A 17,456-nucleotide genomic window follows, 5' to 3' on the forward strand; every position below is an offset into this window, starting at 1 on the left:
ATTACACAGAAAACATACACTGTTTGAATTGTAAAGCCTTTCTATGTGATATTACATTGACACACAACATGAAAAAAGAGCCCGAGATACAAAAATACAGTTGTGATTCAGGAAATGGCACCAAATTAGAACAGTTTTATTATTTAACATACCAATGTATATACATTATCCTCCCAAATAAGAAACAATTTGATTCCAAAGTTTAAAATGTAGTTTCCAAAATGAATCCTTATTGTAAATTTGAAAAAAAAAAGTCCTGCAAATTAACACAATTTTGACTCTTGACTAAAATATGCACCCTGTACCAATCACCTCGCATACAAAAGGTATATTATAAATAAAACTTTCAAAAAAGATCTTGGATGTTTATTGCACGTTGTACAGAATGCTTGCCACTATCTGAAAGGCTTTTCAGCTCTTTACTGTATAATCTGTTTAAAGGATTTCCTCAAACTTGGGTGAAAACACTCTGCAAATATGAGCCTATATAGGATCATATATGCTGTTTACCAGAAACAGGAAAATACAATCTTATTTGTAGACTTATTTGGACTGCTTCTGCACTTTTTCTGAAATAAGAATGACTCTGTTTTTTAGTGTTAAAAGCAATGACAAGATCCGGACACGTTAAAAGTCCTGTTCAAATGTCAGTTTTCTCTTTTCAAATAGAAACTACGTGGAGAGGCATTTTTTTACCCAGTCATATATTTCTACTTTCTAGGACCAGCCCTTCTTGAAGTATATTTGTTAAAGATCACACTACAGGATTCAGAACAATGCTGTTCGTCAGCAACAGTTACTGTTTTGGTTTCAACATCTCAACCTCTCTCAGCCCTAGTAAAGTTAGCACAAAGCGGCCAGCCTGCCATGGCCTGAAAACCAAAAAAGGGTTCCCAATAAGTTTTCATTGCATCCAGCACAGTGCCTTGCAAAGAGCAGGCACGCAATAAATATCTGATGAATGAATGCACTATCTTCTGGGACCATTTCCTATACGTAATTACTGATTCATGAGTAATATGCTGATTTAAGGTACACAGATCTAACACAATGACTAAACAGAAAACACGTGTGACATGTTACAGGCCAGGACACGCTGTGTATTTTAAGGGTTAAAACTATTCCCGTACTAAAAATTGATTAGTCGAATATTTTTATTTTGCCAAGGGACTCTTAACAGTATTAGCCTTTGGCAATTCCCAAACATACAATGAACCCCAAACAAAACGAAACGAAACAAAACAAAATTGCACTATTACAGGGAAACAAGTCCGTGAAAGCAGAGAGGAGGAGCCAGTTAAGGAACAGCAACTTCAAGGAGACGGTTGTTTTTTCGTTTGCACGTTGGGACGCTCCCATTTTTCTGGTTGCCCTGAATAAACTTCACACATACTTTATCCTGTCTGAACTGAACCAGGAACCTGGAAGAAAAGAATAGGGCAGATTAAAGAAAAGTACACACACAACAGCTGATGATGACACTAACACTAGCTTTTGTTTGTTTCTTTCTTTTTTTAAGTTTATTTATGTATTTTGAAAGAGAGAAAGAGAGGGGTAGGGAGGGGCAGAGACAGAACACAAGCTGTCAGCGCAGAGTTTGATGTGGGGCTCGATCCCACGAACCTTGAGCTCATGACCTGAGCCAAAATCAAGTCAGATGCTTAACCGGCTGAGCCACGCAGGTGCCCCCAACTAGCTTTTGTTTCCTAATGGATATTGACCTTGACAAGTATTGCCTCTTTCCATCAGCACTTGCAACAGCCATCACTTAGCCCCTAAGGAAAGTGAAGTTCATTAACTCATCACACTCCAGTAAGGTAAGAAGGGCTAAGAAGAATTATGTCCATGTTTCAAATGAAGACCAACCTGTTCTTTTCCCATTTTTCTCCATTTTTGCATAGTAAGACCATAAACTGGCAGGGGGTGGGCGAGGTTCCTATTGAATTACCAACAGATTGAGAAAATTAAATGAAAAAATATCATTAAAGAGGTCTAGAGACACTCCAGACTATGATTTCCAAACACTGGTTACTGACATTATTTCCTCAACAATTTTTGTCATATCCACAGACTATGCTAATAGTTGTTTCTAACCCTAAATAAGTAGATTTCAAAGTAGCTGTGACCTATGGAATAATAATAAAATTGCAAGTTTGATATTCCCTTTATATTTTTTAATGTCCATTAAAATATATATACTATATACTACATATAGTATAGTATATATAGTATGTATATAATAGTATATATATATATATATATACACTATATATTACTAATACAAACTACGTATATACTATATACATATATAGCATATACATATAATCATAACACACACTCTGTCAGTGCACACCCAAAGCCACTTCTTATCCTACAGTAGTAGCACATGTGGTACAACATGTGAAACCGTATTCTAGTTCCAATCTGTCCTTTCATAGACTGTCAGGGGTCAAGTGCTCGTCCACAGGATGATTCATCACACCTTCCTACCACAAACGTACTGCATTCCTGCTGGGCTCAGGGCTGCAAGGGACACCTGGCCATACAAAATGAGGTCCCTGCCCTCAAGGATGGCATCCCTGTGGAGGAAGGAGAGCGGCATGACTGGACCAGAACCCGGGCTTTCCCATCTCAAAGCCAGTGCTCGTCACTCCAGCGTAAGAGTCAGTACAACGTGGCCATATTTGCAATATGTTTCTCAGGGAACAGTTTTCTGAGTTGCTGGCATATAGCTGAGTCACTCTAACAACCGTGTGACAGATCGCATGCTCACTGGATCCACGACAACGGCAAACATCAAAACAGCTCTGTTCCATGCACATTAGTCTCAGCGTCAAGGTCTACAGACCCCGTCCGTGTTTTGCAAACATTGCCTACAGGAGTGAAATGTGACACATACGCTCCTGATTTATCAATTGTTTTAACAGGATAGTACTTCCCTGCTTTGGAATGGTCTATTTCTTTTTACCTTGAAAGTACTGACAAAAAGAATTATGGCTCCAAAATCGCATCTCTCCAGCATATATACTTGTATCTACGTGCCTCAAAGAAAGAAAGCACCTTTCGAATTTAATGCCAATACACATATTTAAAAAAATCAAATATTTTGACATTTTAATTTTCAAAGACCACTTATAGTGTAATGAAAGTATAGGGAGTTCTCTTCCCCAATAACTTTAGCATTGGCTGTCTTCATGTTCACAATGCATGATTGCAAGATTTATTGAATGTTCACCATGCACCATACTTTTCTTAGTAAGTTACATATATTAACTCAACTTTAAAATAATCCTATGAGGCAAGTAATATTATTAATTTTTTTTAATGCTTATTTACTTTTGAGAGAGATAGACATGCACGACTGGGGGAGGGGCAGAGAGAGAGGGAGACACAGAGTCTGAAGCAGGCTCTGTCAGCACAGAGCCCGACGTGGGGCTTGAACTCATGAACTGTGAGATCATGACTTAAGCTGAAGTCAGACGCTTAACCAACTGAGCCACCCAAGTGCCCCATAGGCAAGTAATGTTATTCCTCTCCACCTCATAAAAGAGAAAACTGGAGCATGGCCCACAGTGAGGGCATGGTAATCAGAGAATCACCCTCCAGCAAACAATAATGTTGAATGCATTCTTTCACAACATCAATACCAGTTCGAACATCACAGCAAAAAGAATTTACATGATTTGTTCTGATTTAAAATATTCAGACAAACAACTGCATATGTTGAATGATTTACATGTTTGTATATTATGTGTGTGTACCCATGTACATACACACACACATATTTAAAATGTTTAATAGAACAAATTCACTTCGGTTTTTTCAATACTTTTAGGACTTTGTTTTTAGAAACTGTTTAGAAATATTATACATTTTATTTAAGGTTCTCCTTAAAATGCAATCTATTTATGGACTGAACCGTTTGGGAATAAGAACTGGGAATTACAAAGCGGGTTAAAACTGCTCTAAGGAGTAAATAGGACTCTGACTCTCCTCTTGTAAACTGACAGCCAGTTTATCCATAATGCCTAGGGAGACTGGGTGTATTAAAATATTACTTCTGCTTCTGAAAAGGACACACTGAGGAAGGTTTCGGTCATTGAACTGCACACTGGATATAATACTAATCTGCCGAGGGGCGCCTGGGTGGCTCAGTCGGTTGAGCGTCCAACTCTTGATTGTGGCTCAGGTCATGATTTCACGGTTCATGAGTTCAAGCCCCGCATCAGGCTCTGTAATGACGGTGCAGAGCCTGTTTGGGACTCTCTCTCTCTCTCCCTCTCCTGCACTTGTGTGTGTGCTTTCTTTCTCTCTCAAAATAAATAAACTTAAAAAAAAAATTACTAATCTGTAGAGCTGGCAGTGAAATGGATTAAAGCCACTTAGGACTGCAAAAAAAATACATCATGGGCACCCCTGCCCATGACTTTGTAAAATTTTTTTAAAATTTAAAATGCGCTCCAAGGAGGTGTATGATCCTTGCTTAAGAGCTCTAGAGGTTGTGAAACAGGCTACATTGACCGTTGCTCTGCCATGTGGCTCCCTGAAGCCTGGGCAGGGGACCACGGGTGCTCTGCGGGATGCCATCAGCTGTTTTGTTTTTATGAAACCAAACAACGATTAGCGATTGGAAAAGGAAAGGTGTTTTGGACTGGTTTACGATGCGACTAAATGTTTTGTTTTCTTCACATGGCCACCCTGTAAACCTTCACTCCCACAAGCATGGTTTACTGAAAGCTTATGCATCCAGAACATCATACCCCTCTCTCTGACAAGGCAGGGTCCCTGCCACCCACAAGCAAACCATCCCCATCAGTGTTGCACAACTGTGTGCCTCACACACAATGTGAGAACCACGGGAGGGTTCTGTGGTTGATGACGTATGAGAAACAGCACACGCTATCCTGCCCAGCCCCTCTGGAGACTCATGATGTGTGACAACATAGCACATCTGGGGAGACCTGTAGTAAAGAAAGATTGTACATTTCCACGAGCCACTACTTTCTTCACAGCAGAGGCTGTGTTCCTACAATACCAGCTTGGGAAATGCTTAAAAGTAGCGATCCTTTGTGGCCTGGGTGCTGATGTGACTTTCTCTGTAAAGACAACCTCATTAATGTAGTGAGTCAACCGTAAGGCTGCTTCATCCGTATTCCAAGGAGCTCCTGCATCTGGAATACACAGAATCTTCCCGGGATGAGTGGGAATTACCAGTTCCACCGAAACAGAAGCCCTGCATCCCAAGTTATAAAACATTTCAACTAAAGGGAGTTTAAAGTTAGAATAGGTCCTAACAGGTTAAAATCTTAATTGACTAGAACCCAAGTAGCCATTATATTTTTTCCTGATACGTATTCTTTGTTTAATGAGAAAGGACCTAATGACAAGAAAAGCTATTTACTACAAACTGCAATTTCCTATGTAGAGTATACATAAAGGTCAATCTCCCACCAAATCTAAATACCACTGTTGGTGTACAATGAGGACAGATGATGAACCCAAGGTTCTGTACATCCTCAAACATCAAGGAGAGTTAGCTTGGCCTACAGAGGGATAAGAATGGGTATGAATTTATTTTGTTTTTTATTTTATTTTATTTTTTTAAGTTTATTTATGTTGAGAGACAGAGAGAGAGAGAGAGAGAGAGAGAGAGAGAGAGAGAGAGGGAGAGAGAGGGAGAGAGAAAGAACAGGAGCAGGGGAAGGGCAGAGAGAGAGAGAATCCCAAGCAAGCTCTGTACTATCGGGGCTCTGCCCTGACACGGGGCTCAAACTCACGAACTGTGAGATCATGTCTTGAGCTGAAATCAAAAGTCAGACACTTAACCGACTGAGCCACCCAGGCACCCCAAGAATAGGTATGAGTTTATTTTAGAAAGACTTTTAGAAAGAGTTGAAATAGAATAGGCTGGCAAAAATCTTAATTAGGAAATAAAATCATTTCTTGAGCAATCTGGTTCCGTGACTTCTTACTGTACATGCAAAGAAGTATATAAACAGGTAGTAAACACTCTATTGAAAAGTAAAGTAACCAGTCAGGTATCAATCAGCACAGTAACTCAAATTCATTCAAATGAGCTCATATCGATAGATTTCATAAGTGGGGGGAATGCTCCAACCTGCATATAAATAATCAGTCTCTATCCTTAGAGCCCTACTGTGAAGTAAAAAGAGCAAAATTTCAAATTTATATATAGCAGTCTTAGCACACCAGTCAACCTTGTCAACATGGAATGCTTATTCTCTATCTATGTCAGAAAAAGGCATAGCAAATATAATACATCCAAAACAGCACTCTTGATTTTAGCCCAGCCACCCAGCCACCCCCAAACCCTTCTTTCTTAAGCGTCATCTGTGGCAGTAAATGGTACCACCATTTGGGCTCGGGCCCCAGACCTACCGTCCAATCTGTTAATAAGTCCTCTTGTTTTCCCTCAAATTACATTTGGAATCTACTTCTCACTACCTCCCACTCCCACCCTAGCCTAAGCCACATCATCCTAGACAGCTCAGAGAAGCTCCCAATTTTTCTCCACTTCCATTTTTGCCTCCCTAGAGCTGTTTTCCACACTGCAGCCAGAGGAATCTTTGAAAATCACAAATCAGATCATGCCACATCCTTGCTTGAAACTTATAATAGCATTCCATCGACCTCAGTAAAATCTCAACTTCTTACCTTAGCTACCAAGCTGCACATGGCCGGGTCTCTGTCTATCTCTTCAGGGTCTTTTCCTACCATTTCACTCTGCCATTAAGTTCATTCCCATCTCAGGGCCTTTGCACCTGCTGCCTCCCTGCCCTGGAAGGCACCTCCCAAGATGGTTGCCTGGCTTGCTCCACTGATTTCAGCCTCGACTCAAATGTCACTGTATCAAACAAGCCTCCCTGACCTCCCTATCAAAAATAGCACACTCTGGGCCTTATCCTGCCTTTTTTCCCTCTCCACAAGCATTTGTCATTAACCAAAGTCATATCACTTATTTATTATGTATGCATATTTGTCTCTTCCACCGGGATGTCAGGGACATGAAGGTAAGAACTTGATCAGTACCATTCACTGCCCGTCCACCATCTAGAATAAATACCAGACGCACACTCGCCACTTAAAGGTAGTGGTTGCATTAATGAGTAAGACTAGAGTGCTCGGCTAAAGCAAGAAAGCAGAAAGTGAAACACCACATTCAAACAGTTATGAACATACTCATCAGAAATTTCGATGCTGAGCTTCTGTTTGGTTTGGCTGAGAGTCGTCCGATACAGCTTTGTGGCCATTTCAATAAGGTGATCGCTGCTGAAGAGAAAGTCTCCTTTACTAGCTGCTTCAGAGCCCTAAAAGGACAAAGCAAGAGTCAGACCATCATAATTAAAGACAGCTTAGGAGGTAAATGTTTACAGGCTTGGCTGAAAACGTATTTACTGGCTCTTTAAAAAAACATTAGTTACTGGAGTCCATTCTTCCAAATAAACAATAACGATGAAAGCCGTATTTCTTCCAACTTGCTCGGGGCACTTTTAGTAAGGTTACCTAACCTGACGCTACCCAAAGTTGGTAGGTAGACCACAGGCACCTTGCACATCACCTGGGAGCTTGTTAGACGAGGAGAACCTCAGGCCCTAGCGCAGGCCCACTGACCAGGATCCCTGAGTGATCTGTTTGCACATTCAGGCTTGAGAAGCACTGACCTAACCTACAACTCAATCTGAAAGGGCTGTTTAAAAAATTCTTCAGTGGTTTGGTTAAAAACATAAGCAGAACAACAACACTCCCAACAAATATGCTAAGGCAGTGGCTCTCCAGCTAAGCTACACAAAATAGGATGGTTGTGCCCCATTCCAAGAAACTCTGGTTTAAGGGGACTGGGGGCATGGCCTGGGCACCAGCATTATGTGTAATCAAGGTTCAGAATCCCTGTGTTAGGACTGGACATGCTCCCTTTAAGTTAGGATCCACAGGGGGGAAAAGAGGCAGAATGAAGCATACGGGACTTTCCTAAGTGTAGAAACAGCAAGCTACATGCACTACCAGATACATGCAGGTCCCTAAATATGATTAATATTCGCCGACATCTGCTTATTCAGTGACTATTTGTTATATGAAAGGCACTATGCTGAGCACTTTACACAGTGTCTCACTGAATCCTTATAACAACGTTATGAACTAGTGCCATTATTTTCTCCATTTTAAAGAAGAGAAAAGGGTGCCTGGGTGGTTCTGTTGGTTAAGTGTCCGACTCTCTAAAAAAAGTCTTTTTAATGTTTATTTTTGAGAGAGAGACAGCACGAGCTGGGGAGGGGCAGAGAGAGAAGGAGACACAGAATCCGAAGCAGGCTCTGGGCTCTGAGCCACCCACCCAGGTGCCCCAGTTGGACTCTTGATTTCGACTCAGGTCATGATCTCACGACTTGTGAGATCGAGCCCTGCATTTGGCTTTGCACTGACAGAGAGGAGCCTGCTTGGAATTCTCTCTCTCTCCCTCTCTCTCTGTCCCTTCCCCACTCACACGTGTGCACACACATGTGTGCACATGTGCTCTCTCTCAAAATAAACATTAAAAAAATAAATACAATAAAACATAAAGAGGAGAAAAATTAGGTAGGCACACAGAAGTTAAATGACTCGGCGCCAAGGTCACTGTAAAATTGTGAGACCAACTCCAGAGCCTACATTCTTAACTACTTCGTTCAAATCAGGAAGTCCTCAAGGCACCTAGGTGGCTCAGTCAGTTAAGTATCTGACTCTTCATTTCAGCTCAGGTCCTGATCTCACAGTTGTGAGATCAAGCCCCACACTGGGCTCACGCTAAGCATGAAGCCTGCTTGGAATTTTCTCTCCCTCTCCCCCACTTGTGCTCTCTCTCTCAAAAATAAATAAAATTTAAAAAAAAATCAGCAAGTCCTAGTTAAGCTAAAAAAGCACTGAATGTTAAAAAGTCTTTAGGTCAAAGTTATGAGGCAGTTGTTTCATTGTGGTTGCCTTCTTTAATTAAAAAACCACAAATTAAAGATGAATAAGGGGACGAACATTTATCAAGCGGTATACAGAAAAAACCACAGGAGGAAGCAATGAACATCCTGGTATTTCCATGTATTATTCTCAAAATAAAGCACATCACTGTGAGTGCAAACAAAAGCTGCTCAGGGAAATCAGAATTCAATGAACAATAAATGTGATTAATCAGTTCAATTTCAACTAGTCAATTTCAATCACTGAAAAGCCAAGCTTGAGATTTTACACAGGAGCAAATATAGCCCAAATCTGCAAATCAATAACATGTAGAAAATTTTAATGTTTTTGTTTTTTATTTTTATTATTTTTGAGAGAGAGACAGAGACAGAGTGCGAGCAGTGAGAGGGGCAGAGAGAGAAGGAGACACAGTATCTGAAGCAGGCTCCAGGCTCTGAGTTGTCAGCACACAGCCTGACGTGGGGCTTGAACTCACAAGCCATGAGATCATGACCTTAGCCGAAGTTTGATGCCTAACTGACTGAGCCACCCAGGCGCCCCAGATGTAGAAAATTTTAAACCAGTGCCTCGGAAATTGGACAAATGCAGAAATCTTTCAAACAAATCAATAGTTGGACCTTTACCTCTTTGAGATGGATAGCAAAGAAGCCATCATTCTGTGAGCTCATCGATACTTTGGTCACATCCACCAAAGGAACCTCTGACTTGATCTGCCCAGACTTTTGATCGGCAAGAAGGAGATTATTATTTGTTAAGAGGAAAATCCGGGATGTGCTCTAAAACAAAACAAAACAAAACAAAACAAAACAAATAAGGATGTAAAACCAATGATGAAAAACACCCCAAGTGGTCCTTGAGTTTAAAGTATTAGTTATTTGCAGAAATGCCCATTTATTCTGTATCTTTCAGCATGCATACCTATGTAAACTGAGAACACACTAAAAACACAAATAACGTATCTTAAATCATGAAAGTTTCAGAGAACAAGCAAAATTCCACCTAAGCTTAAAGGGGGAACATCTTCCTCTATAAGAATTCTGCTGAGAAAATGAAATGCAAATTTGAATATTCAGAAAACTAAAATGACTGTCCCAATTGATAAACACTTCTTACAAGTCTTCAGGGATAGCATTTTACCTTCCCATTGGCACGGTTAATTTTGTTCACCACTTCAGCAATGATAATCTTTTCTTCAATAGCATCTTTGAGTTTCTTATACTTGGGATTCTTGTTGATTTCCAGGTAAGCTCCTTGGAATGGCTGCCCAACACTGGAGGGAAAAAAAAATTCCCCTCCCATTAGAAACAGTTCCAGATGGAAGTATTATGGGAGAAAGGTAACACGTTAGCCGATTCTGAAGAGCGATAACTTCATCAGAGTTAATTTTATGCATTTTACACATGTCCTAAATAGTTGGAAATGAAACCTGAAACCTACTTCAAATACATTTTTGATGTCATCATGGCATTTTGTAGGTAGGACTTTGATAAAAATCTTATCACATGGAACAATCAAGATAGAAACCTGTCACAAGAAAGACAGCCAAGGCCCAAGTGCATGGTCTCAAGGAAAAGGCAAATCCTTCTAATCTGTTAATATAAAGTTAACAGCTACCCACAAAGGGCTTCTAATGCCTTTAAACAACATGTGGCAACGGGAAAAAAGAGCACAGATCATTACCATCAGCTGCTTCAAAGAAAAACTTCATTTTCTTGCAGAGAATCAGAAAATCAATAGGCCGCCTGGGAAGAACAGATCCAGAGCAACCGCTTTAGAAGAAAGCTACAGAGCACTTAATATTACCATATAACTCTGGCTCTAAATAGGCAATGTATGAAAGAAGAAACAGGCCTTTCCTCCTAGGATATGCCCCTACTCGGACAGAAGGGGCCAAGGTCACCATTCAGAAGCAGAGCAGTTTTCTTTCAAACAAACTGTATCTTACAAGTCGCACAATCATGTGCTAGGATGTCGATTTCCCTTAAAGGTTTGTGGGGTGACACCTGCAGGACAGCTTCTTCAAAGACACCAAAAAAAAAAAACCCCACAACAACAACAACAATAACAACAACAAACTGTGGTTTCACTCTGAGCTGTAAAGTTTTGGCAATTTGCAAATACAACTTTAAATGCTTGTGTTGTGGGTGGAGGAATAGGGAAGAAAAATCCACGTAGGTGGTCAGTGTTTCACAGCTCCCAGCACATAACAGGCTGGCACCCAGAAGGGCCGCTGCTTCCCACAGTGGTGGGAGGCTAAATTATCCCACCCCTCTGACTGCTGCGGGGGGAGCATGAACAGAGAACATTACCCAAAGAGGACCTGGCTTGATGTTAATATTTTTTTCTTGCTGTTCATAGTCAAATGTGTCTTTATTCATTTAATGTTTTTAAAGGAAGAATCAACAAATGTGTTTTTAATAATTAAAAAGTGCTAAGAGTCTCTGAATTTGTTTCTTCAAAAATGCATTTTTCTCCTTTCAGTTTCTGAAGCGTCACCCACAGGGAATGTTAATTAAGATGATTACAAGTGAAAAAGATTAAAAAAAAAAAGTTTAAAAGTTTAAAGTTAAAAGTTTAAAAGTTTAAAAGTTAAATCAATTAGTTGCTGGAGAGAGCACAGGGACCATTTTCGTGTTCGAATGTGCTTTCTTTAGCAGGCACTTTGGACAACTTCGGATGAAGATGCTACGTGGGATTCATGGGGAGTATGTACCATCTCAAGTCACCAGGTCAGCTGACCCAGGAGGCTGTGTCCCTAAAGACACAGAGAATACAAGCACAGCACATGGAGTACATGTGAATATACTCAGCAGATAATACTTTTTATTTCCGGGCCATCCTTTGGAAGAAGCTAAAAGTTGTTAAAGATTTCGCTTGAAATTGTACAACCTACTTTTTTATTTAAAAACAGATGAGAAAGGGATAGGGATTCTGGGGAGAAATGATGAACTTGGGAGATAGAAGAATATTCAGATAAGCGGTCTTTACCAAGGGTTTCACTTGGTAAACTTACAACTGATATTGCTTCTTTTATTGAGTGCTTGGTGCCTACAATAAAGGGACCGATCTGACTGCACAGGCCACTAACGTCATGCCCAAGGAGTTAGCAGACCAAAGGCCATCACAGAGCAGTGCTCCCGCAACACTCTTAAGAGTGACAGACCAGCTCACTCTTCTTTACAATGCAAATGAGCCTGACCCAGCTGGTTCAAGGAAGAAGACTGGCATGGGGATTACAGTATATTACCAGCAGAAATTGGGCCGGCCTCTGAAAACTATGGAAAATGAACAAGAATTTACAATGAAGATTTACCTTAATAGCCTATGCAATTTGTATTTTAAACGATGACTTCTAATTATTTAGTGAAGTGTTTAGGCTAATGCCAATGAAATAAAACCAACAAATGTAATCTCATTTCGTTACAGTATGCCATGAAAGCCATTGCTCAAAAGTGTTTAAGTGTACTTTTTTCAACAGAGCTGAGCTTTATTTCCATGTTTATCTTTGATGTCGAATACATATTAGAATCAGCATACAACTTGGGAGAAAAGCTGGACGTTCTCCACTGAATGGGTTAAAAAGGAATATAAAACTACAAAATACTCATTTTAGGTCTTCAATTCTAAATTATGGAAAACAGAACAATAATTACCTTGCCATTTTTCTCTTTCTAGTTTTCCAAGATGAATTTCATTATAAAATATTTTTCACTAACAATTAATTTTAAGAAAGGAAATAAGGGATTAAAACCACTTGACTTTAAGTACAGAGTACAAATAGTCTTAACACGGAACTCCTATCTTCTATTTAAAATACAAATATTTCATCATAGTATGAATTGAGAGTGATTAACTGATGTCAACTGGAAATCTAGTGACCTAAGCAAACCCATACATGCCATTTGCTTTTGTCTGGAAGAGTTAGGCTGATCATAAAATAATTCATAGAATTAAAAATCTCTCATGTATCACTGAAATCAAACTCCACTAGAAGCAACCTACAAATATATTTGAGGAGCTTTTAAAATACTGACTTTTATGGGTAAAGCAAAGCCATAATACCTAGATGGGTATAAAGCCTTCTTGTCTTTGAAGAGTTCACTGGCTTCTAATTTTTCTTCGTAAATCAGCTTTTGCTGGTCTGTGAATTGGTCTCTGTATTTTTTACACTGTGAAAAATGAAAAGGAGAAAAAAAAAGATATCACTTACATAAGTCATTACTCATTCTTAAATATGCTAAGCCAATTTAGTAACATGAAGAGTAAGAGTAAATGTGTACAAAATATCCATTTAAAAAAACCAAGAGCATTTTTCCTTTTTGGGTTTCAAAAGGTTGGTCTTAGAAAATGCCATAAAAACTACGGTCTGTATTGTGGAACTTGGGATGCTTCTTCAGAACACACGAGGGCCTTGCTAGCAAGGGCCCTACTGGGAGTACTGACCCTCCCACTATGACATCAGCCCCCGCCCCCACCCCTGACAGCCTTTAGGCCTCAGGCTGTCACACTCTTCTCACAAAGACTTAGCCTAAGAATGACATTGTACATCACAACTCATTGCACACATTGATTTACATGCACACACATAGACAACTGACACAAAAGCTTCACAAAACAATTCCTTCAACATGCCCTGTACTCTATTATTTTTTTTTAAACTTTAGTTTTTATTCTTTTAAATTTACATCCAAATTAGTTAGCATATAGTGAAGCAATGATTTCAGGAGTAGATTCCTTAATGCCCCTTACCCATTTAGCCCATCCCCCCCTCCCACAACCCCTCCAGCAACCCTCAGTTTGTTCTCCATATTTATGAGTCTCTTCTGTTTTGTCCCCCTCCCTGTTTTTATATTATTTTTGTTTCCCTTCCCTTAGGTTCATCTGTTTTGTCTCTTAAAGTCCTCATATGAGTGAAGTCATATGATTTTTGTCTTTCTCTGACTGACTAATTTCACTTAGCATAACACCCTCCAGTTCCATCCACGTAGTCGCAAATGGCAAGATTTCATTCTTTTTGATTGCTGAGTAATACTCCATTGTGTGTGTGTGTGTGTGTGTGTGTGTGTGTGTGTGTATAGATAGATAGATATATACACACACACACCACATTTTCTTTATCCATTCATCCATTGATGGACATTTGGGCTCTTTCCATACTTTGGCTATTGTTGATAGTGCTGCTAGAAACATGTGGGTGCATGTATCCCTTCGAAACAGCACACCTATATCCCTTGGATAAATACCTAGTAGTGCAATTGCTGGGTCGTAGGGTAGTTCTATTTTTAATTTTTTGAGGAACCTCCATACTGTTTTCCAGAGTGGCTGCACCAGCTTGCATTCCCACCAACAATGCAAAAGAGATCCTCTTTCTCTGCATCCTCGCCAACATCTGTTGTTGCCTGAGCTGTTAATGTTAGCCATTCTGACAGGTGTAAGGTGGTATCTCATTGTGGTTTTGATTTGTATTTCCCTGATGATGAGTGATATTGAGCATTTTTTCATGTGTCGGTTGGCCATGTGGACGTCTTCTATCCTACTGTACTTCATTTTAAAACGCTGGTCAGTAATCTATTAAATTGATTTCACAACTCACAAATATGCTACAACCCTTGGTTTGAAAAATACTACTCTGAATCCCCTATTGCATTTTACGGTATGGACACCTGACCTGAGAAATCTCTCCTTTGGCTGGATTCTGAGATGGTACTGAAGGGACACAGGGGGTGGCTGGAGGGGCAGGGACAGGTTGTTTTATTTTTATTTTTTATTATGTTTATTTATTTTTGAGAGAGAGAGACAGAGCGTGAGCAAGGAAGGGGCAGAGAAGGGAAGACACAGAATCCAAAGCAGGTTCCAGGCTCAGCTGTCAGCATGGAGCCCGACCTTGGGCTCAAACTCATAAACTCCAAGATCATGACCTGAGTCAAAGTCGGACGTTCAACCGACCGACCACCCAGGTGCCCCTAGGCCAGGTGTTTCAGATGAACTCTAAGACATTCAGTTACAAATGTAGTTGAGACCCACTGATATAATTGTATAAGGGAATGTTAGCATTGCTGCCCACCCTTTCAGGAATAAACACATCCCTCTCATTCTCTATCCCCAAATGCAAGGGAGGTAAGGGCCAGGGGCCAGGGGAGAGCAGAGGCAGAGCAGACTCTTGGCATTAGAAGCTCCCCATCGTTATTTCTGAAAATAGTCTCACTGTCAGACTCAAAGAGGGAGATGAGCACTGAGACACTGGTGAATTTCACCAAACTGACTCACTAAGTTAGGGAACAGAAGGGAGAATCCAGTTCCACATGCTGTGTCACCAATATTACACTATTCAGTGATAATGTCACTCTACATATGTAATTCTGGAAAGGGACAAGCCTACAGTGCCCAGCAGGAAAGAGTTTCCTGGAAGTGATACCCATCAGTCATTCACTTACCAAATATAATAAGCCTTTCAATGATTATATCGTAGGATTATATGATTGTCATATTAATGATTATATCGTATCTGACACTTGTACATATTTATCATTCCATATATCAACTGAACTACTAAAATAAAGTCAACATCTATATAAGTAACCCACGTAATTCTGGGCAACACCTAAATAACACGTTATGCTCTCATAAAATTAAGGAAGCTAAAAATATAAGGCAATGTCAAATAGATTTTTAGCTTCCATTTAATTCAGGTTGAGGGAAACTTAATCTCTTTGATGTCTTGTGAGGCACTCTAAAGCCGTTTTTTTCCCCAGTCCATCAAAACATGTAGTGTTCTCGCGTACGTTTATGCATGTACTCAATACATCTTAGAAAGTAAACTCCTACAATCTTCAAGATTTAACTATATCTTGTGAAGATGTTCAAATTTTATTATTTCTATCTCTGGCAGTATTCCTTCAGGTAAAGATGAATAACAGAAACACATCAAAACAAAACAAAAACCTGAACTACTTTAAAGCAACTGGAATCTGGAAGGGAAAGACACTGGAGCCATGCACACTCTCCTTTCCAGACAAGGACGACAGGTGACAGTCATGGGAACACCTGGCTGCTCTAGAAATTCTCACACAAAGCCAAGTACAGTGCATGGTTCAAAAATACCAAGGTCCTCAGATACGTCTCTTTGAGGTTACAGGAAGAGCATGGTTAAAAATCTGCTTTTACATAACATTTTTCAAACGCTCAAAATATATGTTAAGAAGTCTCTGAAAAAAAAAACCTAACAAGGCATTTTTTTACCCTCCACAAGTGGAAAATCCTTTTTAGTTCTTTGTGAGTAGAATCCAAAAATAGGTAAGGTCTTGATGGCCAGTTCTTGTCTATTGGAGATAAGGAAGGCATCTTATTTTTCATTTCCAAGAAGTATTTTTGCACCTGTGTTGAGTTTGACAAAAAATGCTAGATAAGTAAAATATACCAGAAAAGTCATTGTTTTACATAAACCAGGATCAAGCAAACTACTTGGTAGAATTTAGCAAGTTTTAGTTTATAAAATGTTGCAACTCCTCTGGAAAATCTCTTTTTAACTCTCTGTATTGGTTGGGAAAATCTAAGCTCCACTAAGTGGTTAAGAGAAAAGAAGAATACTAATTTTAAAATTAAAATTAATACTTAAACCAGCTAACACTAGAAAGCTGCATTGTTTAATAGGCAGCCACTTGCCACCTGTGACTGTTTCTATTTAAATCTTTAGTAATTAAAAAAAAAGTTAAAAATCCAGTTCATCAATCACATTAGTTACATTTCAAGTGCTCAACAGCCACATGTGGCTAGACTTTACTATGCCACAAAGATCTAGAACATTTTCGCTGCTGCAGAAAGTCCTATCGGACAGCACTGCTCTAGAGTACTGAATATGAGCCAGGAACTGTAAGAGCTTTCAATTATCACTCCATTTTACAGGCGACAAGAATGAGGCTCACAGAAGTTAAGTGATTTGCTCAAGCCGTAAATCTGTACATGGCAGAGTGAGCTGGCTCCAGAGTTTGCACGTTACCACTACATATACTTCTCTGGAAGCCAGAGGGAAATGTTAGAATCCATCCTGGAATCGTGGCACAGCCCTGCTCTCCTCGTTGACCAACCTCGCCCTGCAGCAGCTTGTGGCAGTTCAGCAGGGCAAGATCTTGGTGTTCCCCTCAGATTCCTATGTTGAAATCCTAACCCCCAATGGGATAGTGTTAGGAAATGGGGCCTTGGGGAGGCAATTAGGTGAGTAAGGTCACAAGGGGTGGTGCTCCCAGGATTACTGCTCTTATAAGAAGACACGGGAAAGAGCTTGCTTCTCTTTCTCTTCTCCTGTGAGGAAACTAGGAAAAAGCCCTCACCAGAACCAGACCATGCTGGCACTCTGATCTTGGGCTGCCCAGTCTCCAGGACTATGAGAAATAAATGTTTATTAAGCCACACAGTCTATGGTATTTTCATTATAGTAGCCTGAACCAACACACCAGGCTTTCTTGGGTTCCCCTTCCCCAGAGAACGTTCTCTCT

At 40.0% G+C, this 17,456-nt stretch overlaps 1 protein-coding gene across 4 annotated transcripts in view; it reads right to left on the minus strand.

Moving 5' to 3' along the window:
- Positions 1 to 225: 225 nt before the first annotated feature.
- The window catches only part of MYO1B (myosin IB), a 187,025-nt gene continuing 169,794 nt past the window's right edge, over positions 226 to 17,456 (minus strand). For all 4 annotated transcript variants that reach the window (XM_049615267.1, XM_049615266.1, XM_049615264.1 and 1 more), the window contains 6 exons: positions 16,204 to 16,338; positions 13,027 to 13,133; positions 10,102 to 10,234; positions 9,588 to 9,740; positions 7,201 to 7,328; positions 226 to 1,421 (listed from right to left, as the gene is read on the minus strand). In XM_049615267.1, coding sequence (XP_049471224.1) covers positions 1,298 to 1,421; positions 7,201 to 7,328; positions 9,588 to 9,740; positions 10,102 to 10,234; positions 13,027 to 13,133; positions 16,204 to 16,338 — 780 coding nt within the window. In that variant the 3' untranslated portion in view covers positions 226 to 1,297. The remainder of the gene's footprint in view (positions 1,422 to 7,200; positions 7,329 to 9,587; positions 9,741 to 10,101; positions 10,235 to 13,026; positions 13,134 to 16,203; positions 16,339 to 17,456) is intronic.

Source organism: Panthera uncia (genome assembly GCF_023721935.1).
Source record: "Panthera uncia isolate 11264 chromosome C1 unlocalized genomic scaffold, Puncia_PCG_1.0 HiC_scaffold_3, whole genome shotgun sequence".
Taxonomy (NCBI): Eukaryota; Metazoa; Chordata; class Mammalia; order Carnivora; family Felidae; genus Panthera; species Panthera uncia.